Source organism: Diadema setosum, chromosome 2 (assembly GCF_964275005.1).
Source record: "Diadema setosum chromosome 2, eeDiaSeto1, whole genome shotgun sequence".
Lineage (NCBI taxonomy): Eukaryota > Metazoa > Echinodermata > Echinoidea > Diadematoida > Diadematidae > Diadema > Diadema setosum.
Genome location: NC_092686.1, coordinates 10,613,333 through 10,637,732, shown reverse-complemented (window position 1 = coordinate 10,637,732; position 24,400 = coordinate 10,613,333). Strand labels below are relative to the sequence as shown.

Genomic DNA, 24,400 nt, shown 5'->3' with positions numbered 1-24,400 from the left:
TTCACTTCTTTGGCACGTTAAGATGAACTGAGGCCAATCTATCTTGTTTTCTTTTTCTTTTCAACAGCATAAAATTGTCTTTGAGTGAAATACTTCACATACTTCCCCATCCCCTTTATCCTCTACGTTTTCTTTTTTTCATCGAAAAGAAACTTTCTGGGAAAGCTTCTGAAAGAACATGACCAATCAGTCGGTCAACTCAAACTCATAATCATCCTTCCACCTGCCCTCTTTGCCCCCCAGAGTCTAGGGCCTGCTTAAAGTATTATGACTGGCTCCAAGCACGACATCAGTCAGAACTCAGGCCGACCGTGAAATTTGAACAAACTCACGACTGAGCAACCAGAAGCCTTTGCTGTATAACGGGGCCCTGGTCTCTGAGGCTCCCAGAAAGAAAAGGCAATAAAAAGCATTCTTTGCAACCATGCTTTCTGATCAAAACATGCATGTCCGGTCATACTGATTGGCAAAGGCGCATACCTTGCATGCTCATAATGCTAGCAAACCAAGACAAAACGTAAGGTGATCGTGAGACCACCATGACAAAAAACTGCCATTGGCATCTTCATTGGATCTCCACAGCCACGTGACGATGAATAGGTTGACTTACCAATTTATTCAATCATTCACATTTGGGGCATTCCTTTGTAACAGCAATTGCCTGTGACAACCGGAAATTTTGCTCGAGACTCGTCTGATAAAGCAGCGATTGCTGCACACGAAGTGGATCTCCAATGTTGATATTTGGTAGGAACGGGTAAATTGAATAGCCACATTACAAGGTTGTGGGGGGGGGGGGGGATCTGTAAATTTCAACACGTAAGTAAAGCCGTCACAAAGCAGCCAATTTTTGCACGTCTCGACATGACACTTTGCAGTGACCACTTTCATCCATCATTCTAGGTAGTTCAAGTAACTGTTGGTTGTAAGAGTTCACTTTATCTTGTAATTATTTCCTTTTCCGCCTTGGAAGCCGTGTATGTGTGTGCCACACCTAAAATATAACAGTCACAATGATACATGTATTCATGTTACTATCACTGGAGGTCGGGATCTGAGTGTGTAATCTGATTCTTTGCACTCAGTGAATGAACCATTGATATTTGTTCAAGGAGAAGTTGAATGTGATTGCACTATACGTCAGGTTGTGCTTTCCACAATCAAACAAGAGATCAATATTGCAAAGACACATTGAATCAAACATAACAAATGAGTGAAAGTCGGCCTGAAATGGAATGACCATTGAGAGGATTCATACTTTGGCAAATCTCTTTCTTTGCCATTACTGTCATCATTCCAAAGGACTGTCATCATTCCAAAGGACTCTCACTTTTGTTCCTACTTGAGGGTAAGGCTTCTCTCACTGTGTTGCAAGGATTGAACCACTGATAGTTAAGTCAGACTTTGGTATTATGGTTTTGTTCCCCCCCCCCCCCCACTTCTCCAGGATTTAGATCGGGTGTTGGTCATCCTTACACATTGTGCAGAGTGGTCAACATTTGGATCAGGCAAAACAGAAACATCTCCGCAGGAAACCAGACCATGATGTGGGAGTGGACCAGACCTCCCCCCCCCCCTCCATAAAAAGAAAGAAAAAAAAGAAAGAAGTTCAAACCAATACGTGGCAGGGGGCTATAAACCAACATCTCAAGCCAGCCCGCTTTTCCACGGCAACTACTGCAATTCACTGTTAGGTAAAGTTGCCAGAGAGGTACGGATGGACCCTTGCCTACATATCCAACTTACTGCAGGTGGGCAAAATGGTTTTTGCATCGCCCTGCACGATCACAAGGGCTGGCAACTCCTGGATTGAAATAATTCAAAAGACCTTAGCTCTTCTAACAGAGAAGTTTGCATGAAAAAAAAATTTCTACAGTAGTACTATCCCTAGTAATATATAGATTATAAACAGTGAATTGACTTGTCATCAGCATAATGAAGGAGGAATAAATAGTATTAATGGCATCTCACACGAAACAATGTTTTATCTATGTATTTATATATATTGTTTGTTGTTGTTGTTGCTGTTGTTGTTTTTTTGACAAGGGGGCAAAGAGTGGATCTAAAATTCTAAACACTGAAATATTTTGAGGGAATTTCCATGCAGAGGAGTTTCTTGGCACTTCAGTGCGATCTGGAAATACTGCATGTTTTCTGGCACGTGAGCAGCAAAGCGTGCACTTCCACTCTTTACCAGCAGTTGCAGCCGGGGAAATGATACGGCTGTGATACCGAGAATTCTGTCAGGGTATCCTACCAGCAGCACCTATACAATCATACATGTACCTACGACTTCCTGCTTCATCGTCTGCACAGAATACAAGCTCAGCACGATGGTGCACTGCAAAAAGTCCGGTGTTAAATAGTGAACACCGAGCTGATGTTAAATTTTCGGTGCTCATTTATGGTGTTAAATTAACACCTCCGGGTGTCATTTCCAAATTTTAAACTGTTTTTTGAAGAGTTTCTTAGTAACTGCACTTCTTGTTGAATTTTAATTTAAATGAGACGATCAAGAATTTTACATTAAAATACTAGATTTTTGAAAAAATGTGAAAATAAATTTACACCAAAGTAACACCAGCTGGTGTGGTCCCTTATTGAAGCTGGACGGGTGTTAAACCATTGATATTAACACCATCAAATATCAAATCAACACCATGTGGTGTCATTTTTGAATTAACACCAGTACAGTATCAAAATAACACCAGGTACAGTGTCAAATTAACACCACGAAGTGTCAGGTGAACATTTTTCAACACCATCACAGTGCATTTTTAACACCTGTGGGTTCGGTCCTCTATTGAAGTTTGATCGGTGTTAGATTTAACACCCGTGGTGTTAAATCTAACACCGATGTTTTTACAGTGTGTGAATGGGGCAGCTAATAATGATATACGAGGTGTTCGGCTGGTTGCTAATATCAGAAAGCTGCAACCAAACGAGCACCATTTACTATGACTGGATATTATGTTAGTATGGTTCAAGAACAACAGGGAAAGAAATAGAAGCAAAACAGTAGAAGAAGTAGGACAGAACAGAGAGATTGACATAATGTGGCTGATTTCAATTTTTGACTGATGTTGCTGCTACGGATGTATTGGTTCTCTTGAGGATATGCCTCTTACAAAAGATGGCTGAGTTGCTCGTAATGTTTGGATAGAAAATACATCGGCAGACACACCATGAATGCAGAAATCAAACAGCGTTGCTATGAACGAGGAAAGCGCATGATTTGATGGCGAGTTAATGTTAGAGAGAAAATGTTGCGGACACTAACCTTTGCATATACACATATACATGTAGCACATGTTTTGTGATACAATCACAGACCTCCCAACCTTTCTGACCAAAAAATAGGAATGATTTGGCTCAAAAATAGGAAAGACAGAGCAGTTCCCATAGGAATGTGCAGTAAAATTATCAAGAAAAATAAGAAACTCCTACTGAAACAAGAGCTGGAAATGGTCAAAATTCAGATTCTTTCCTCCAGATTCAGAATGGCTGGGATGTCTGCAATCAGACAGCAAGGCTGCTTTGTCCTATGACCCTGGTATTCACGGGTACTGGGACTGTGTCGCTTCATTGCAGGCAAGTGCTTGCCAATAACTGGGCTAAGTAATCTTATCTTTGTCATGTCAGATAGGAGGGTGCACTGGAGAGCACTCTACATGCTGATGTGGGAGAAGCAAAGCCCGCAAACTCTCTTGGGGGACTGTTTCTTAGACATCAGTGAGGCCACAAAACCCACATTAAACCACTAACCTAGATCTCAAAAAGGAATGATATCAGATTATTTTGCCTTTGCTTGGCCTTTGGTTGGAAAATACAAGTAATATTCATTCTGCACCATTTGTTACGAAATGATAGAAAACTTGCCCCCTTCTTTTCATATAATGCATGTAGATGCACTTTTAAGCACTTATTCAAGAACACCCAAGAAACTTTGTGCAACACATCAAATTAATTGTGAGGACAAGGGTAATAATCAGACATAGAGAGATCTTCCCAGGTCTTGTGGATGGAGGCAACAAGTGGATTGTTAGGATGGTGGGTGGGGGAGATGAGGGTTGGGGGATGGGGGGTGGGTTACCCCTCCCCGACTCACCATTGGCGATGTTAGTGGGGTCGTAATCAAAGACCGCGTCCTGGACAGCGCTATTCGGGGTAAGCACTTTGCCATGTCCGCCGTAAGCCCCAGTGATGTTAACGGCTGCACTGATAGAGTGGTTATCTGAGTGGGGTTACATACCAGGATGAGGGGGGCGTGGCAGCAGTGGGCAGATACAAAGACAGGTTAGCAGTCAGAGAGATTGATGGACAGGTGGATACCATAGCAACAGAGACAGGAGGGGCAGAGAAGAGATTGATCAACAAGGAAACAAAACAAAAACATTCATGCGACATTTTGGAAGAAAAAAAGAGAGGCAGATTCAAGCATCAAAGCATGGGCATATGTGTGTACAGAGAGAATGGGGGGGCAAGAACAAAGTTGAGCACACATGAGTAGGTATGCCAACCAATAGGAAAATAAGACATTTACAAGCAAATGTACACATGCATGCAATGATCAAATGAAAGAGACAGATGGGTGCAAGGACGACACACATGCAGTCATGCACAGAATCGGCAAAAGTATGAATACACAATGAAGAGATTCATGGCGGATTGAAGAATGAGGGCGGATGGATAGGTTAAGGAAACGGAAACAATGAGACAGAGAAGATATTAGAGTAATAATACACAATGAACAAGGAAAACATAAACACACAATATATATATATATATATATATATATATATATATATATATATATATATATATATATATATAAATACAAAGAAATCAGGGTAGTTTAGAAACAGACATGCAGACAACCGAATATTTGAAATATATCAGACAGGGTTATGATTTTCATTTTATATAAAGTGAAGAGAAAATGGAAGAATGAGGCAAATGGAAAGGGGGGAAAGAGAATAATTGAAAAAAATATCGACGATGTAGGGGTTATGTGGGATTCAGGACACAAACATACATGAAAAACAAGTTATAGATTACATTCAATGGTGCGACAGGTGTTATCAGCACAGCAAAGTTTCGGATAGACGGACAAGAAAACATGGAAGAAAGAAAACGAGGAAAATTATATTAACACAATGATTTTCAAAGAAGCAAAATAATCCATTTAGATAGAGATGTCCCTTATGGCTAGAATAACGTAACAAAAGACACGTCAGGTGTTAGATATATTAAATGAAAACACATGACATTTAAAAAATAATACAGTTTGCATGATAGTAGGTTAAGTGTCATATGAGAGACGCAAGTTGTATGAGTTATGCACATGGTACAAAAATGACACAAAACGACTTAAAATGATTTATCTGCGAAATGTGGTAATGCCCTCCCAAAAAGAGCATGAGGAGAAAAAAAAAAAAATCATGGTCAAAACATTGGTGAGAGATCTTTGAAGGAGAAAAATTGTTAGTATTGCATGAATGTTTTTAAAACAGCACACAACAGTAAGGACAAATGTGCAGATGAACATATATATGAACCAAGAGCTTTCATATCTTCTGCATGTTTCCTAATGTATCTTGATCAGGACAGGATGAAGGATACAGAGATGCGGTCCAGAAGAGTTTAGAGATAATCTCCTCAGTTCTTTGGTCACATCACTGGCTGTCATGTTTGGACTCTGGCACTTGCATGGTACCTCTCTTAAGTTCAAAAATGTTGTGTTTTTTTAAAAGCGGTTTAGAAAGTCATCTTTGAACTACATTGTATGACGTAATCCCTTATCACAGATATAAAACCACAGAGTGACAATGCATTAGGAACACAACATTCTTTGAGATGGGGGGGGGGGGGGGTGAAAACATGACAGAAAACTACCACCAAATGCGAAAGTCAATACATGTACCTTCAAAAAGTTTGGGATGGACTGGGGTCGAGGAACTTAGACAAAATCTGAAAACTCCACGCAAAGTTCTTCCCTTGGATACTGAGTATCGCAAAGTGAAAGCCACTAATACACAACACACGGTACTTTCCATGCTCAATGCAGAGTATTAACAATCAGAACAGTCACATAATGCCCCCAACACATGCCCCTGTACATTCAGCATTCTCCCCCATGCGAGTCAAGCACTTGCGAGTCTCCAAAAACAAAGGACTTGCACTATCTTACTCTAACAGATTTCACGTGGGAATTTTTACCTAGGCTAGCTACATAAAAAAGTGACTTATCATTAAACCCTGAAGCATGCTTTAATTGATCTGTTGATACTTTAGTGTGAGTTTGCAAAACGTTAACTCTGCAATTCTTCAGTTTCCTCCTCTAGTTGCTGCTTTTTACCAACAAACATAACTCAGTACATCACCATTTTTCAGATACACACAAAACACTGATACCCCATGCAACAGAGAAATCATACTTCCGAACTAAAGAGACAGTACTGATATTCATGTATACAACATTTATACTGTGTGATTTGATCTGTCAGTAGTACACTATTTCTTTATCATGCACCATCACCATCATTTGCATTCCAAAAAGCGTACAGATCTGTTCTTTTCGTCAGTAAATCAATCAGATTCAATAAGAATAATAAGTTCTGCCAAGCACATAATACAATCCCTAACAAAGAAAAATTTTGATGGTTACAGATGTTCTAGAATGCAGAGAATGTCAGACAAAAACAAAAACTTACGACAAGAAAACACTCCTAATATTATCAAGCAACTTGTTCTCTGGTTTGGTTGTGGTTTATGTATGCATGTATGTGTGTGTAGGATACCCATGCTGTCGGCTATGGTCAAGATTGCTTTATGGATAATTTCAATGTTTGAAATGGCTAGGATGAAAATGCTCTTTTGAGAATAAGTACACCCATGCGACAAAAGGATCTGCATCTACTTGGCTAAATTGAAACCGCAGTTCACAATGCACTATGATATCTACCTGAAGCCAATAGTCACATTTAGTTTTTTGATCTACAAGTGGAGTTTTGGACTTGTCTCTCCCTTCGCACAAATGTTACATGCAGAACTTGCAGCAGGAAAATCTTTTTACTGGCATTTTATAATAATTGTAAATATGTGCCATACTACACTTTTCTGACTTTCATAAAAGTACCCATAGCAGACACAAAAATGTGAACAGTATCTAACATCACTACAGATAAATTTCATCTGCCATGGTATTTCTCAATCATTCCACACCTTTGTCTTCATATTTTCTTCATAAACCAGTTTTCATTTTCAATATTTCCCCCAAAATATTGACCCAACAAAGAATCATGTGACTCATCAGTGAAATATATGCTATATAGTCAACTGAGACATGTATGCTATGATAAAATATATGAGACATGCAAGCAGTCTTACCTGGATTGAGTGACGGTCTGGGGAATGGAAATCTTGTACCTGATCCATCCTGAGCAACACAAAGTTCACCAATATCAAAAGAGGGCAAATAAATAGACAGTTAGTATAAATGATACCTAATCAGTTACATAGACAGACAGACAGATGGACAGAGAGATAGATAGATAGATAGATAGATAGATAGATAGATAGATGGATGGATGGATGGATGGATGGATAGATAGATTAAATAGATAAAGGGTACAGTTGTATCTAATTAGACAGAGCTTTACAGTTTGAATGGAGATTGATAGATAGATATATAGAGAGAAAATAGATGAATAGAAAATACATAGATATATTCAATTGACAGACAGATGAACAAATATGTAGACAATAGATATAAAGTATATAGACAGAGCTAAACAAGAATGAAGAAGGAAATCAGAAAGAAAGTAACATAGACCTGACCAGGATGAGCAAAGCAGCACTCCTGGTGGTGTGGTGGCATATAAACAAAACCTTAGCACTTGATATTTGTGATGACAGGAAGCATCTTATTCTTTCTGAAACTTCATATCCAAAACACTGTAAAACAAGGAATGTTCACGTGCATTTTAATTTCGCGAATTTTGCGAGAGCCAAGATTCGCAAAATTACACTGCACGTGAAAGTTCTCGTCTACACTATACGCATGGAATGTTAGAGGCAACTTGCGAAAAAGGCCGTCGGCTCCAATTTGCAAAATTTTCATGCCGCGAAAATACTTTGTTTTACAGTACCAACTTTACGCCTAAAGCAACTACACGTAGGCACAGCATCTTCTTCGGGTGCTCTGAAACAAGATGGCAAATACAAGCAAAGAATAGCAGTTGGCATGTTTCTGAAACTGACCTTGAAGCAAACAAGCAAAAACCAAGTATCACTCACGTCATATTGCTGCCCGGGAACATTGACCGCATTCTGACAGATGTTTGGCGCCGACGTGGACCGCTCCCTTGGCAACGGGTTCCTTGGAAAGTCCTGGTCTTCCGGCGAGGATGGCGACTCCGGTTCCGGGAACGGGTCTGCATAATCGTCGTCCTTTCTTAGAGCCAGTAATCTATCACGAGCAAGAGAAGCACCAAGATTGGGTGAGGAAAAATGTTAAAATGACATGGTACATATTTTTCTTCTTTTTCTTTTTCAACATGCATTCAAAAAAGTTTCAAAGGTATCTCGGAACAGGTATAAATGTATTATCTGATTCATTGACTTGGGGAGTAAACTCCGTACTTGAGTGACTACATGTTGTGGAGAGGCATGAGAAGTCACTCACCAAAACAGGCAAGTTCTTCTGGGGAGTATACTGTGAAATCAGAAATGTTTGCATGCATTTCAATTTTGTAAATTTTGTAAGAGCCAAGATTTGCGAAATTAAAATACATGCGAAAGTTATTGTCTACACTATACATATGTCTTGAATGCCAGTGGCAATGTGCGAAAATTTCGTGCTACGAAATTATCTTGCTTCATAGCATTCCTTTCAGAGACTCTTGTTGGTGGCTAACAGAGGTCACACAAATGTGTGCAATGCGATTCCGATTAATTCTTCTCTTTTGCACTTTCAAATGGCTAACGACAGCCCTAAACAGCACTCAAAATTTTTGCAGACGTATTACTTAAGAACAAAGTTCGGGCTGCCAAAAGTCACATATCAATATCGCAGAGGTTTCCATGGGCTGTTGGGAAGGTACATCTGTCTGTTACATGCATCTCAATAAAGCAAAGTTATCCATGAATCAGGATGACTTTTATATTTTCTTAACTGGACATTTAGAGACATTCGAGTCTTCATGGTACTTCCTGCAGAAACAGAAAGATTTGGTTGCTATGCAAAGTGCATTTCACAACAAAATCCAGTATTCATTAACTATTGAGGACAGGTTGATTTTGCTACAACATGCATTTCCCATAGACACTTGCCCGAGTATACTCGGGACTTGTTCTCAACAGGTTAAAGTAGATTCAGAAAGTTCAAGCTCTAGACACTCCCATCCCCCAGACACTATAATGTACTGCAAATTTTACTGTGATAAGATTATACATGAATACAGCATAACCACTCAGCTAAGTGAAATGTGAATCATCACCTAATGTTCCACACTAACAAACTATAGGTGTCTCTTTGATTTTAATTCTACTCCTGTAAATCTCAAAATAGACCAGAACAACAACAACAATAAAACCACAAATGTCTAGTCTTAATTCCCGACCCCATTTTCATTTTACTCCATTCATTTTGACCCGTCCATGAACGGCCATTGCAGAAATGAAAATGCAATGCGCTTCCATCAAAACACCTGGCATCATTCACAAGTGATGAGTAATAACCACTTGGTGGACTGATGGCTAGTCAGAGCCCCCCCCCCCCCCCCCCCCTCCCAGGTCTGCCAACATTCTCATATCCAAATCAGGGAGAATCCACACAGCAGTCAGGGAGATATCTAAGAGTTACGCATTTCAATGGGCGAAAATAATTCCCAAGTCAGAGAGATTTTAACATTCTCTTATTCAGACATGAACAGATTTTGACATTTTCAGGGAGACTCTTGCAGAATCAGGGAGACTTGGCAGCTCTGCCCCCCCCCCCAAAAAAAAAAAAAAAAAATCATGATTCCAGACAAAACTGAATGATGCATATGCATTGATAAAAAACTCGTGCACAGGTTTGCCTAGAAAAGCTCTTCTGAAGGATCTCACGCTGAACGAAGGGCCCTGCACTATTCCTCTAAAATGCAGCTACACGTTGCAGCTGACATGATACACCACTACCATGAGAGCAGAGAGGACTGACCACATCACTTTAAGTGGAGTTGGCGCTTTATTGATCCGAAATGTTATTGTTAGCATCATTATCATTTCAACGGAAATGTGGACAATCGGGAATTAAAAGTCATAGCCAATGTGCATGCACATCCTGAAATGCAACACATGAAATGTGATTCGTTCAGGACTTTGTGATGGTGTCCACTTACGTATGTCATTTTCTGCTCAGAAACCGTAACATGATCTTCATCACACTACTATTGTAACCCCGTTGTAGAAATAATGCATCAATGTTGGGTGCACAATTACATTTTCCAAACTTCCCACTTGAACTTTAAAGGCTGTAATAATCTATTTGCACACTCTCCCTTGTGTTACTTCAAAATTTCATTCTGCAGTGGCTTCTGGTGACATACAACGAAATTCCACTTTTGCTAAAAGACTCATTGACTTGGCAGCCAGAAATGAAAGCAGTCCTTTTATTTTCTGAAAAGTATAATGTGATTAATCCAGGTGTGTCTATAAAATAGCCCTGTCAACTAATTTGAATACCTTTAATCTTCCTTTAGTCCATTCTTGTTAGACAGTAGCCACAATCTTTTGAGTTACATGGGACCACTACCTTTAAGCCTTCATGTGCTTTGAGTGAAAACCCCATAGCGTTGTACACATTGCCCAAAGTCCCTGGCATGGAAAGAGTTAAAGGTGCTGATCCTGCAACTGTAAGCCCTCAAACTCTCCCCTAAAGTTCTAAAGTTAGAGGTTAGATATTGCCACATGTGATTTGTTGATCAGTTTAAAGGGGGGGGGGGGGGCATTACAGATGATTTTCATAATTTCACATCATGTAGTACATGAATTGACAACTCCATATTATATAGATTTGTGGAATTTATTGTGGTCCTTGAGCGGAGAAACCAATACTCTGAAAAATCAACAAATTACACTGAACATTGTTGATGACATAGGAGCCTCACATATTTCAGAAATCTAGCAGTGTAATTCCAATACTGCTTACTGAACATGTTCACCTGTGTGAAATCTATGCATGCCTATTTCTTTTGTTCTGCATCCTTGAGCCCCAACTCATGCATTCTTATGGTGAGGCTGCTATGTCATCATCCTTGTTCATTGCAACTTGTTTTAAATTTTGAAAACATTCTTATTCCTCACCCCAATCACTACAAATTCTGAAACTCTGTTCTCAGTATAAGTAATTTATCGTTGTTCAAATGTAAAAGTCTGAAAATCATCCGGAGGTCTCCTTTAAGGAGGACCCCTCTGTAACGCTTCAAACATCAAGGCTTTATCGAGATTGGAATTCCACAAAAACAACAACAACAAAACCAACATCTGGGCAGAGGTGTGGTCCAATGCGGCTCCATGAAGCTTACAATTTATACAGGTTATCCCCCGTCGTGGAGGTACATATCGTGGGCACTTTGTTGGCGCAGCGCTGGTGGAACTTGTAGCCGCAGGTCTGGCAGCGGAAACCATGGAATAAGAGCTTCTGACAGCTGTCACAGAAGGCTAACGTGAAAAAGGTTTTCCTAACCTGTGTATGGAGGAGACAAAATAGAGAACATCACTTTAATATTCAAGTCAATGATGACAGCTTTAAAAATTGGCACAATGGAATCAGTCCAAGGTCTTCATGCTAAGCAAGATTTCTTTTCATCCACAGAAGTGAAAACAAAACCGTGTCACTCAATTAAGACTGAAGCACCTCATATTTCTGAATAATTGTAATATAACCTGTCTATAACCTATATATATACATTGTATATTCTATGAAACTTAAAGGAGATGGCTAGTAACTGATCAGTGGGAATCAGAGGGAATGCTGGGGGATGATTGTTCCAATTCTTGTGGGATTCATTTAAGAGTACATTATACATCTATTGTTGTGTGAAAATTATTTGTGTCAGAAGGGTCTCGTATTCAAGTAATGTGCAGTTTAATACCCCGTCACTGTACAGGCACGCTAACCTGGAAACATTTAACTGCACATTGCTTGAATATGAGACCATTCTGAAGCAAATAATTTTTGCACAACAATAGTTGTATAATGTACTCTTAAATGAATCCCACAAGGATTGGAACAATCATCCCCCAGCATTCCCACTGATCAGTTACTAGCCATCCCCTTTAAAGCAAGTCAACACCACATGTGAAAAACCTAAGTTTTGTTTTTGCTGTTTGCTTGTTTTTTTTTTTCTTTTCTGTAGCTAGTTTTTTTTTTTCTCCCCCTGTACTATTTATTAGTCATCAATTTCAATCAAGAAGGATACAACGACCAAGCTTTACAGTGACAAGTCACACGCATTCCCAAAGCACAGAAAGTACTCTGTACTGCATGGCTGAACAAAACTGTCACACACTTGGCTGATACATGTTGTAAAATAGAATAAAATTTGTAGGTCAAAATCCAGAGTGTGAGTCTGGGTGACTTGTATACTACTGCATAACAAATCTGGGCTACTATGCATTTCCTTTTGTCATAATTGAGTGTTTTTACTCATATCACCAGTTTTTGAGCCATAAATATGGACACGGTTTGCTTACTACTATACAAAAGGAGATTACAAACTCCACACGAAGCAGTCACTCTTATATTGCCGTAAGTACAGTGAGAATGGTATTTAAACCATTTACAGTGGCAGTAGTACAGTTATGGCAATATGCCACATTGTTACAAACATTCATGTCCAACAGAGTTTTTTCCTGACAGGAGTGTGTGAACTCCCAGCGCAGTTGACTTTGGCAAATGTCGGCACTGAATAACGCCCCACGCCTAGCCAGGCGTGAATGAGAAAATATGATACGCAACACCTTGGCAACTGCTCGTTCGCACACAACTGCACTCGTAAAAAGTGTACATCTCTGTCATCAGCCCTTGTAGGGTGATTACCACCTAATGTGGCTGATACCCAAAGCTGGTTCTTCTTAGGTCCTACTTGCAACTACAGTGAAACAGCAAAGGCAATACTGTGACTACAGTGCAACAACAAATATAAGTTCTGTCCAGCTCTTCCTCTCCCCCTCTCTCTCCTAACACAACGCAATGCGATAGAACGCAAACAAAAAGCTCTGATGATGCCCGAGTTTCGAGGTAGAGCGCACACCAGTGTTGCGTTCCCAGGGATTGTTTTCTTTCTGCCCTGACCTCTGCGTGACCCCCAGGCCACTGGTTCCTCTTCTCCTGACCTGGTGGGATCGGTGCCAACAAACCGGAGCTGGATCTAGAGTCAGATGTGTGTATTTCTCACTGGTCTCAATCGACCAACCTCCCGGCCGGCCCCGGGAGTTATGAAGACAGAGTGAAGTTTCAGTGAGACATCTTTACGATCCTGGGGCTTCTCTCTCGGTAGGACAGAATGCATTGCTAGAAACTACCCCACTTAATCACTGATATAAATATGATTTATGGCAAGAAGTACTGCTGCTGGACTACAATTTCTACTACGGGTGTCAACGGGACTTCCCGGCTGAAATTTACAACGCAGCGCCGACCTGCCCTCTGGCTTCTTCCGTTCAACTTATTAGTCAAAATGAAATCACACCATTCTGACAGATACTGACACGAGTATATGTCTACTTTATTGTCATCATCTGCCTATGGGAGTAGGATGGCCAGCTTCCAATTGTACCAGACTTGATATAAAACCACCTCCTTACCCCTTGAAAGAAGTAAAAATAGAGAGAGAGAAAAAAAAAGGGCATGAACTAACTATAAAAGTCTTGTGAATCCTCTTTCCTGGTCCAAAGTGCCTAACATTACATCTAAACTGAAAGCTTGTACACTAATAGTTACAAGGGGTGAATCCATTATATCTGAAAGAATATAATTTTTGAGTATCTAAAACAATGCAAAATCTCACCTCTTTTTAAAAGTGTGATATGATGCGAAAAGGCACACAGTTTTTCAGTGTCCAAGCTATGTACTTAAATGTACAGAATATGTATCCACACAAGAAAACCTACGAACTATAATTTGGTCTTGAACATGATAGACTATTAATCATGCATATAACTTGATCTACATCATATATGAATGATTCGGCATAACTGTCCAGCCCCCTATCATATTCACTGTAACAATGTTGAAATGCTATGTCCGTACATGGCACTGAAGTACTCACAAAGTTATGTGATATGCTGCTGGGTGCTGGGAAGTTCTGCGCCTTCAGTTCCACTGAAATCTGAGGGGGGAAAGAAAAAATTTATATGTATTTGCTAATAGAATGAAACCAGCTTCAGGAATAAAAACAGACTATTGCAAGCATATTTTGGGAGGTTTTTCTGATCACTTATATAAAAAAAATGTGGCTGCAATTGCTTCTCCTCTGATGGTAGACATTACTTTGTTTCCATCAGTATCTCACCCCAACATGACTTTTCTAGGTAGAAGGAAAGCATTCAACAAAATGACACATGATTTGTGTATTACTGCTTTGTACAGCCAACTTCCTGATTCATGCCAGACCACTGCCTCTTATCCAGCACAAGCACCTTAGGTAAAAGAGATGTCTTGAAACATTCATATGGGCTTCAAACTTTTTGGGCAACCAAATAGCATCAAATTTGTGGTATCTACAAAGGAGAAGTATGGGTGAATTCCAGTTTGCTATGGGCATACTGTAATTGCAGAGCACCTTCTAAGCACATCACTGGTAAGCTCAAATGCATCATTCTGCATCACATTGATTGATTGATTGATCAATTGATTGATTGATTGACTGACTGACTGACTGACTGACTGACTGACTGACTGATTGATTGATTGATTGATTGATTGACTGACTGACTGATTGACTGATTGCTTGGCTGACTGATTAATTGATTGATAGATTCATGAACACTGACAGAAAGAAATGCAAGTGACAGCCTCACCAAACTACAAGTGAAAAGAAAGGCCACAGTATGCTTGCAAGAAAGGGGGTGCAATGGAAAGAAAAAAGGCATTTTGATAAAAAATCATCTCAGATATCAGCAGTCCTGCTAGTGGAGTTCACACTAGCCAGGTTTTTATTTTACACGATGTACACAGCCTGTGTTTTTCCACATTTTCTGCAAGTCAATAAATTTCACTTAGTAACATGGGAATTTATATGAATAGCAAAGACATCCTATTGGGGCAGATTATGAATAATCTCTTGAACACAAAAAAGATTACTATCAGTGCATTCTCAGTACTATATGCTGGTTGCAGCAACCTGAAAAGGTGAAATAGAGTACAGTTCTTCAGTTTGATTGACAGATTGACGGTGACCGCCACACTGACCTCCTCCCCAGCCAAGTACATCATGTCCGTATCCCAATTGACCAGCATCCTGGGGTTGTTCTTGTACACCACGCACATCTCCGACGTCAGCTCCCGCATCTTCATGGCTTTCGAGAGTGCCTCCTTGAGAGTTATCCCCGGCTTTGGTAGGACCTGTCCAGAGCAACATGATCGAGATAATATAAAAGGATATATGGTAATGACTCATGGTACTGTTAAAATAGTGGTGATGGTAGTGGTGATGGTGGTGGTGATGGAGGAGGATGAGGAGGAGAAGAAAGAGGAGGAAGAGGAGGGGGTAAGGAGATGGGGAGGAGGAGGAAAAGGAGGAGGAAGAGGAAGGAGGGGAGGGAGAGGAAGAAGAGGAGGAAGAGGAGGAAGAGGAGGAGGAGGAGGAGGGAAAGGGGGGGGGGAGGAGGAGTCATACTAAACATTTACTGTATGTGTTAAACCAATCATCTTTCATTCATGATTTTGCCCCACTGAAGTGAGCCCCCAGATCTGAACACCTATCCACCCTGGCCACTGTCTTCCTTTCTCACAACATAATCACAGCCCCCCCCCCCCTCCATACAGTGGACACCAAGGGTCTTGAGTATAGGTGTTTCTTTATTAGAAGAAACAAATTACAGGATACAAATGTTTTCTATTTCAATGCAGTATTTGCCCCCATCTATCAAGTATTTTTTTTTTTAATTCAGAAACATACCATCTTTTCTCACACGTTGGATGGTATTTTATACGTCTCTACAGTAAATCACCTGAGCAATACACAAATCAAGAGGTTGGCTGTTACTATGCTGCACCTACACATGTTACATCATTTCTCATGACAAACCTATTGAATAATTTGTGTTAAATGATAATTGAAGCAACTAATACCATATTACCATCTGTAAAATAACTGACAATCTTACATGATAATGTCAGACTTTCAATCTCAATGGAATCATAATAAAACATAACAGGGAAATGTCAATTGCATTACACTGAGAATTGTATAGCAAAGGATGTAGAGCAATTACAATGTTTTGGTTTCTCCTTTTAACTGAATTAGCTTCCAGGATAATCAAAACTTGAGAATTGGGCAACCAAATATGAGCAAAATATGTCATGTTCAGTCAAAGCTAGTAGAGAATTGTGTGGTGGGGGTGGGGGAGTTAGGAGTACAGAATGTCTTTATTTGCACATCATATCAACATCTCTGATTCAAAGGCTAACCAGAAAGTACATTAAACATTCCTTAACACTTTCATCATACAAGATATTTGGATCTTACTTCATATCAAGAGCAAAAAACACAATGCAACAGTTGAAAACATGCTTTATACAGGTGATTGGAATCATAGGAATTTCGTAAATATTGTTTATTCTTTACAGGGATTGTATAGTTTTGGTTGAGACCTAATTTCAGGTTTCTAACATTTTTTGGTGAGATAGTGAGAAACCTCTTATGAAATATGAAAGAGCATGTAATTCCATGAGGAATTTAACGTTTATTTGATGAAAATTGGTTTTGAAATGGCTGAGATATCCAAAACAGAGCGATTCTAATAAAGTGTGGGACCCACATTTTATTACGATCGCTTTGTTTCACTTTGTTTTTGGATGTTTCAGTCATTCCAAACCTGGTTTTCATCGAATAAACTTTGAATTCCTCTTAAAATGGTATGCTCTGTACTATTTCATAAGTGTTTTCTTGGTATCTCGCAAAAAAAGTTAAAGCCCAATTCTCATCTCCACCAATACTGTACCACCCCTTTAACATCTTTTTTTATCAAGGGGTGAGAGAAAGATGGGGAGAACACCAAACTTATTATTATTATTTATTTATTTTTTTTTACAAAAAGAATATTTTTGAAAGTGATAGGTGATATATATCCCAAATAATCTCACAGACACTATGATTCACTTTCAAGTCCTGCGGCACAATTCGATGACAAAGTCTTTAAAACTCAATTTTCTGGTGAGAAGCGAACTGAGATTGTGCAATGCTGATCTCTATAAATACCCGGCTGGAGAAGACCTCACTCACACAAGGCACCGATACTTGGGAGAATGCACGTCTTTTGCGTGTCGATAATAACGGACTGGGATTTTTTTTTTTTCAAAGAGACATGCGTGAATGCAAATCATGCTTACATACCACCATACCCTCACATTCTATAAAGCTGTATAGCTGAGAATGTGTGTCATCCCATGAGAGGTCAACGTTTGCCGCGCTATGCCTGGTATGTGCTCCGACACTTCTCAGGTTACTTGGCAACTCATTCTGTGCGCAATGCACTTTTTTTGTTGTTGCTCTTCTCTGTCTTGGTCTTGCTGTTATGCAAAGTGCTCATGTTCGCCATTTACGCACAAATCACTAAATACAGTCCCACCCTTCCGTTTTTCTTTTCTTCACCAACTGTTCTATTAAGTCACAAGTACAAGACAGACCATTTTTTTTTCTTCTGATCAGTATTCACACTTTATTCAAGTTCCCTCACAAGGTGTTCCCAGGGCCGCAAACATGCATGCATGCATCAAAACTCAGGGAGAATAATATAATAAACTATAAGAGAGATACTGTGCTTGTGCATTACATGCATCTCAACAGAAAATAAGAACTTTAAAAATCAGGAGGGGGTGGGGGAGGCAGGGAGATGAAGGGCTTTTACATTCTTTGTAAAGAAATGAAGAAACAGTTTATATTTCAGGGAGGCTCCTGTAAAAACAGGGAGATTTGTCAAATCTGTTTTTCAACCCATCAGTGCTTAGATACCACTGATGTAGATTGTACATGTCTGTGGTTGGGTTTCATTGTTAAAATCTCTATTATCTACTATTTTTAATATTCAATGCCACTGTTTAATTAAAAAAATTTCTATTATTTACTATTCTTAATATTCAATGCTAGTGTTTTTCTAAGGTATAGTAAAAATATTCATTCATTCAAGTCAAATGTCCTTCATATACAATTCCTGTTTCAGTTGAAGAATTTGAAAAAGCTTGTTAATTGCTAAATCTATAGCTGATTCTTCAAATGGCGATGCATTTACAGCACAGTAGGGACATTTATGTTCTTTTTTCTCAGTCAAACTGGCAAATGTGTAATGTTATTAGTTTCTAGTTTTGTGCAAATTTTATGAATTTTACCAGTTCCATTTAATCTTTCACCACAAGATATGCAGTGAATTCCAGAGGTGGCAACTAAACGATGACATTTAGTTGATAAGCAGATACTTTCTGTTAAAATTCTCCCCCCCCCCAAGACTTCAGGGGTTAAGCAAAATTCGAGTCAAAGAGTGTTTTCACCTGAACCGAGTGTGCATAATACTTGAATCACAATTCTAGTGATCCATCACAAGAATCCTAATTCAAATGACACACTTTGGCCATGTGTACACGCAAACTGGAATTGCGTAGGGTGATTTGAATCATAATTCAAATGATCTGGAGGTGTTTTCCAGTGACGATTCTCCTTATTACGGAATGAAACTGTCATGTGTACGGATTGACCTCCAAATCGTGGTTTGGGGAGCAAAGCTTATGGTGACCTTTTAACCACATCTGCAGAAAAAACGTGCTCCTTACCGCTCACAAGTGACTGAAGGGAACTCGGAAAGAAGCCACACCTCCCCTCCTTGCTCTAAAATATTCAAAACCGTAGAATCCGTGAAGCCTTCCTCAATCATGTATGTAGAGACGATAATTCTAATTGGCATTGTAATCATAATTGTAATTTAGCATTGCAAGTATGTTTCTCGACCCGCGTGAAAACAGTCAAAACCAGTCTGGGCCTCCCCCTGAGGCTTGTGATTTGTAGCAAGTGCAGAAGGAACCAATTTGCATACATAAAAACATCTACACATGCGAGCGGTATGCTGAATTACCATATGGTTGTGTGACAAATACAAAATATAAATTCACATCGAAATTGACCTACTGGAATGTCGCCATTAACACCCCCAATTTAACCCACTGAGGACACGCTGATTTTGCTAGATAACACTCATTTTCCACAGATATCTGATTAAGCAAACTCAGGGTTGGTCTTTAATGGGTTAATGAACGTTATCAAAGACAGAGCAAAGCATATTGAGAGTATACATGCCCTGACGATTGCCAACAGACTGGTTTACTAATATACTCAAATTTACGCATACATTTATGGCTTTTACCTGATTACCGGAAAACTTGCCCGAGGCTTGCCCAACATAGCAACAACAAATACATGCAAAATATCCAAATGCATTGCATATCTATACGTAGATGGAATAGCTTGTTTGGGTCCTCAAACGGGAAAAAAAAAATCTCCAAATTTAAATACATATGTAAACCAACCTATTCAGAATGCACTCTCAAAATGTAGGTGGGTTACTGCCAAATATAATTCTTGTCTTGTTCACGTGATCAACTGATTATCACCCAGCAAATCAATAATTACATACTTGATAGCCACTCACTATGCACAAAAATGGTATTGATGCCATCATGTGTTTTCGTATGCAAGATATGATTTTTAGCAACCATACATATGTATGTTCTTCACAAAACTGAACAGAATTTAAAAGGAAATTGCTTTGGCGCACTGTTTTGATTAATCATTTTTAAGTTCTTGAATACTGGCCTTTTAAGTTGATACAACAATGTTATTTTTCCTCCCCTCTCTATTTATCCAATTCCATGTCCATTTAACTTATTGTAAGTGCTTTCACACGCCAGAAGATGAAATGGCACATGTCCATGGTAAATCCTCACATCTATCTAATTTTAAGTCCATTCAACATTGAAGAGCTTTCACAAGTCAGAAGATGGGATGGTACTGTAAAACCAGAAATATTTGCGTGCATGACATTTTCACAAATTTAGCAAAGAGCCAAAATTCATGAAAATTAGAATGCATGCCAAAGTTCTCACCTACACTATACGCATTGAATGCCAGCTATAAAAACTAGCAACTTCCAGTTGGTTTATTTAGCTTGAAGTATACCTACTAGATATGATTGGGCTAAAAGTGAGCCCAAACTATAAGGGACTACAGTCATCCATTGAAAGCAGATACAATTACCTGCTCTAGGTACGGGGAGGGGATAGCTATCAACTATCATGTTCCCCTTTTTATTGCACTGAAATATGGTAACAAAAACTTGAAGGCTGCATCTGCCCATCTTACAGCTCCTATATCATGCAATCCTAGGCTGCGTTTATCATCTTTCCCCAGTTTGAAACGGTTTTCCTTACCCGCTATCAAAAGTCGTTTCCAAAGCCCTTTACAACCGCTTCCAAAATAAGTTGCATTTATCCATTCATCGCCAACGCAAAAACTGGCCTTGTCACTGCACAGCTGCATTGTGCTGTTTGACCCGAGGAGAAGGGGTCATATATGGCGCGTGCTTAATACCCATTGTGCTATGTGTGATGTACACATATGTACTTGGCATGGTGCGCGTTTTTCAGAAACCGGAAACACATGGTTCCTAACCGCAGTACAAAGTCATTTCAAAACAGCTTTGCGTCTATCTCGCTTCTAGAAATGCGTTTCTGGCTGAAACCTGTTTCGGAAAGCACAAATTTGCGGTTTTGAAAAAGGCTTTCCGAACCCCATAAACAAAACAACTTTGTGTTTATCATCTCTAAAAAAAAAAAATCCCTGAAAGCCGTTCGGAAAACCTGTTTCTGCCACAAAAAAAAAAGTTGATAAACGCACCCCACAATGCGTCTCTTCAAATCCTCCACTGATATTGAAGTGTTCATGTTTTCCTTTTGAATACTGTCAACAAACAATGGTAGATTATATTATCTGTCATGATACTGTTTGAATGACTATACTTGCAGGGCACTGTCAAAACCTAGTAACAAAATCTATCCCGTCAAGGAACGTATTAAGCAAGATACAAATCGGCCGAACGCCCGAAACCGTAATGCGACGAGTCCAAAGAAGGCTGCGCAGTGATGCACACGAAAGAATTTCACGGCAGTTTCGGTTTTTAGCCTCCCTGGCTGAGGCAAGGGTAGTAAAAGACGAGAGTGTGAGAGAAAAAGTCAGGGAGAGAGAGAGTTGGGGAGGATGGAGAGAGAGAGTTGGGGAGGATAGAGAGAAGACTCATAAATGAACCGAGTTGTCATCAAAAAACCCTGTCACATTCTCATTGTAAATTGCAACAGACATCGACGGCCCTTTTCTCTCCCAAGAATCCCCAGGCCACGGACGATTACGGGAGGGAGGGGGACTCGCCACAAAACGCACGTAATAAAGAGAGCGAAAAGAGAAACCTCATGCGAAAGCACTAATTTGCATGGTTATCACACGGGCACAGCTTATGGCTCATGTTGTTTGTTTGGGTTTTCTTAAGTTTACATTTAAATCTTCAGTGAATAGATTTTTACATTGCATATCCCTTTACTTTAAGTTGTTTTTTTTTTTCTTCATCTTCTGTTTGTTGTATTTGCAGTGTAACAAAATTCTAGGAAGATTATCTGTGACAACAAGGAAAATGGACAGTTATTATGAAGGCTCGTTTATCCCAGAGACAACAATAACGACACCATAGGTGTGTGTGTGTGTGTGTGTGTGTGTGTGTGTAACACAAATCTACAAAGAGAAAAACAAACAAACAAACAAACAGCAACAAAAGAAACAGAAGGATATAAATAAATATTTTGGCACTGACGTGTTATGCGTTCATCACATGCTTAAGGCATGATGCTGTTGCCTCTCTTTGTATCCAACTCCTGATGCTGTTTATCTTTGTTCAGCTGGGTATTTTATCATCATCATTTCATATTGCAAGATGTCATTTCAATCAAGCCGCTACAGCAACTGACCAAAGGGTCCCGGCTGTTTTTGTGACATCATGTAAATTGCAACGAGTGCATTTCTACTGCTTTATTCAGCAAATAAAAAAACAACAACAACAAACATGCAAACAAAAAAGAACAATAACAACATCTACTAATTTTCTTCTTTTTTTTTTCAATCAAAGCCAGAAATAAAGTATTAACATGAAGGTACAACATTCTTAAAATACATTGAAATCTGTATTAACATGGATAAGAGCATATATATGATAGTAATTTACATTACTCTAGTTTCTAGTGTAGCTTTGTTTGGTTTGGTTTTGTGCCAAGAAACTTATTGCATGAAATTCTAAGGACACTGGTCTGAAGTCTGTAAGAAAATTTAAAATTGACATGAAAAATGCAAACCACTATTCAGAGAAATCCCAGCAGGGAGAAATTAAATCCTAGGACAGAATCAGCTTCACTGCTATGAAATCCTTGCTTTACTTTCTTAATGATGCACTTTAAGATTTGCACTCCTCTTCAAGTGTCATTGGCCATTGCTTGATTACAGCTTGAGGAGCCTCAAGTAGCTTTGCCCAGGCATATATTTATCAGTTGCAAATTGGCATCATTAATGTACCCACTCTCAACATACTACTCATGACCTCACGGCTTTTCAGTGTTGCCACCACCCAGCTTACCTTTGTTTCATTGACTGCACACACACACACACACACACACATACACACACACACACACACACACACACACACACACACAAACACATGCATGTACGCTACATGCGCTAGTGCACAGCTAAACGAAACAGCTTTAAAGCAGGCTAATATGCCTTTTGAATTATTCATGAGACTGCCCTGGGCAAGCACTGGCACTGCACACACACTACCCTGGGATGGGTAGTTTCTAATGGCAGACTCCAAACATTGCCGTGGCTCACACAGCGCTGCAGGGACCACTATTGCAATTTTACACAAAGCATGCCAGGAGATTTGTCCATTATGAAACCTGCATTGTTTCTTGTGGATATCAATTCACCTATTGCGATGAAATGGATAGTAAAGTTTCGTAACGAAATTTATGCAACTTGCAAAGCAAACCAGTTAGCATTTCATACACAAAGCTGAACTTCTGTTCAGCCATCAGGGAAATAAACAGCTACGTAGAAATCCATCATACATGACACATTTTGTGCACTGCATGATAAAAAGTGACAAAGATGGAAAATTATTGAAATAAACCAGGTACTTCATGCACTATGCATGACAATGCAGTAAACTGTCATTACTGCAGCATTTTGCATTCAGTCTGTATTACACATTTTAGACACAACTGTACATACTACCCTTATTTCATTATTATCATTAAACGTTTTAGAATTTTGTTTTGCTTTCAGGTAATGATTTGTTAAAAGGGCACAATTACCCATACATGGGATAACAGTATTTCTAGGTGAATGTGATGCTGAGCTAAAGCAGGCCTTACACAGACTGGAAAGGAAGTACTGTATGAGCCAAAATATCTTCAATTTAACTATAATATATCTTAATTTCGTTATTGGCTTCTTCAGTATCCATTCCATTTCTACTATCAACTGCTGAATTCATTTGCAAACCTACCACCCCTTACTGGGATGTTATAAGAGCTTGAAGAATACATGTACTTGGCTCATTCGTGTCAGTCACGCATTTAATAAACACTGCCTACTGCTCATTGTGTCACATACGAGCTTCTAGCGTATTTCCAAGGACCGTTTTTTTTTTTTTGTGCCGAGACTCGAGACGTCAAATTTGAATACGGGCGCAGACCGAGTCGTGCCTCACCCCGCCATCAAAGTAGGCGTTATCACAAACGCCTATTGACAGCTTGACATTTGGGAACATAATGCCGCTCACTTGGACGCAGGATTCCCGATAACCAGGTCTGAGAAATTATCATTCACGTGGGCTTTTGAACGACGGCGTGATGGATCAAACCACTTGGGAGTTGATCTTGGGGGGGGGGGGGGGGGATGGGGGATGGGGGATGGGGGGTCTTGTGGATATTAGCATGTTTCAAGTCTGGCTAATTAACCACTACAGCCTCGACCATTGTAAAACTGAAGAGGCCCTCGATTTACCAGCTCTCTTTACTCTGTCTCTTTATTTCTCTCCT

The 24,400-nt window shown here is 39.5% G+C and overlaps 1 protein-coding gene across 1 annotated transcript in view; it reads right to left on the bottom strand.

Annotated features, from left to right (window-relative positions):
* The window catches only part of LOC140239662 (serine/threonine-protein kinase A-Raf-like), an 81,577-nt gene that overhangs the window by 10,905 nt on the left and 46,272 nt on the right, over nt 1–24,400 (bottom strand). The window contains exons 4-9 of the mRNA XM_072319495.1: nt 15,461–15,613; nt 14,319–14,378; nt 11,571–11,731; nt 8,299–8,470; nt 7,390–7,438; nt 4,109–4,234 (exon numbers count right to left, since the gene is read on the bottom strand). Of these exons, the coding sequence (XP_072175596.1) occupies nt 4,109–4,234; nt 7,390–7,438; nt 8,299–8,470; nt 11,571–11,731; nt 14,319–14,378; nt 15,461–15,613 (721 nt within the window). The remainder of the gene's footprint in view (nt 1–4,108; nt 4,235–7,389; nt 7,439–8,298; nt 8,471–11,570; nt 11,732–14,318; nt 14,379–15,460; nt 15,614–24,400) is intronic.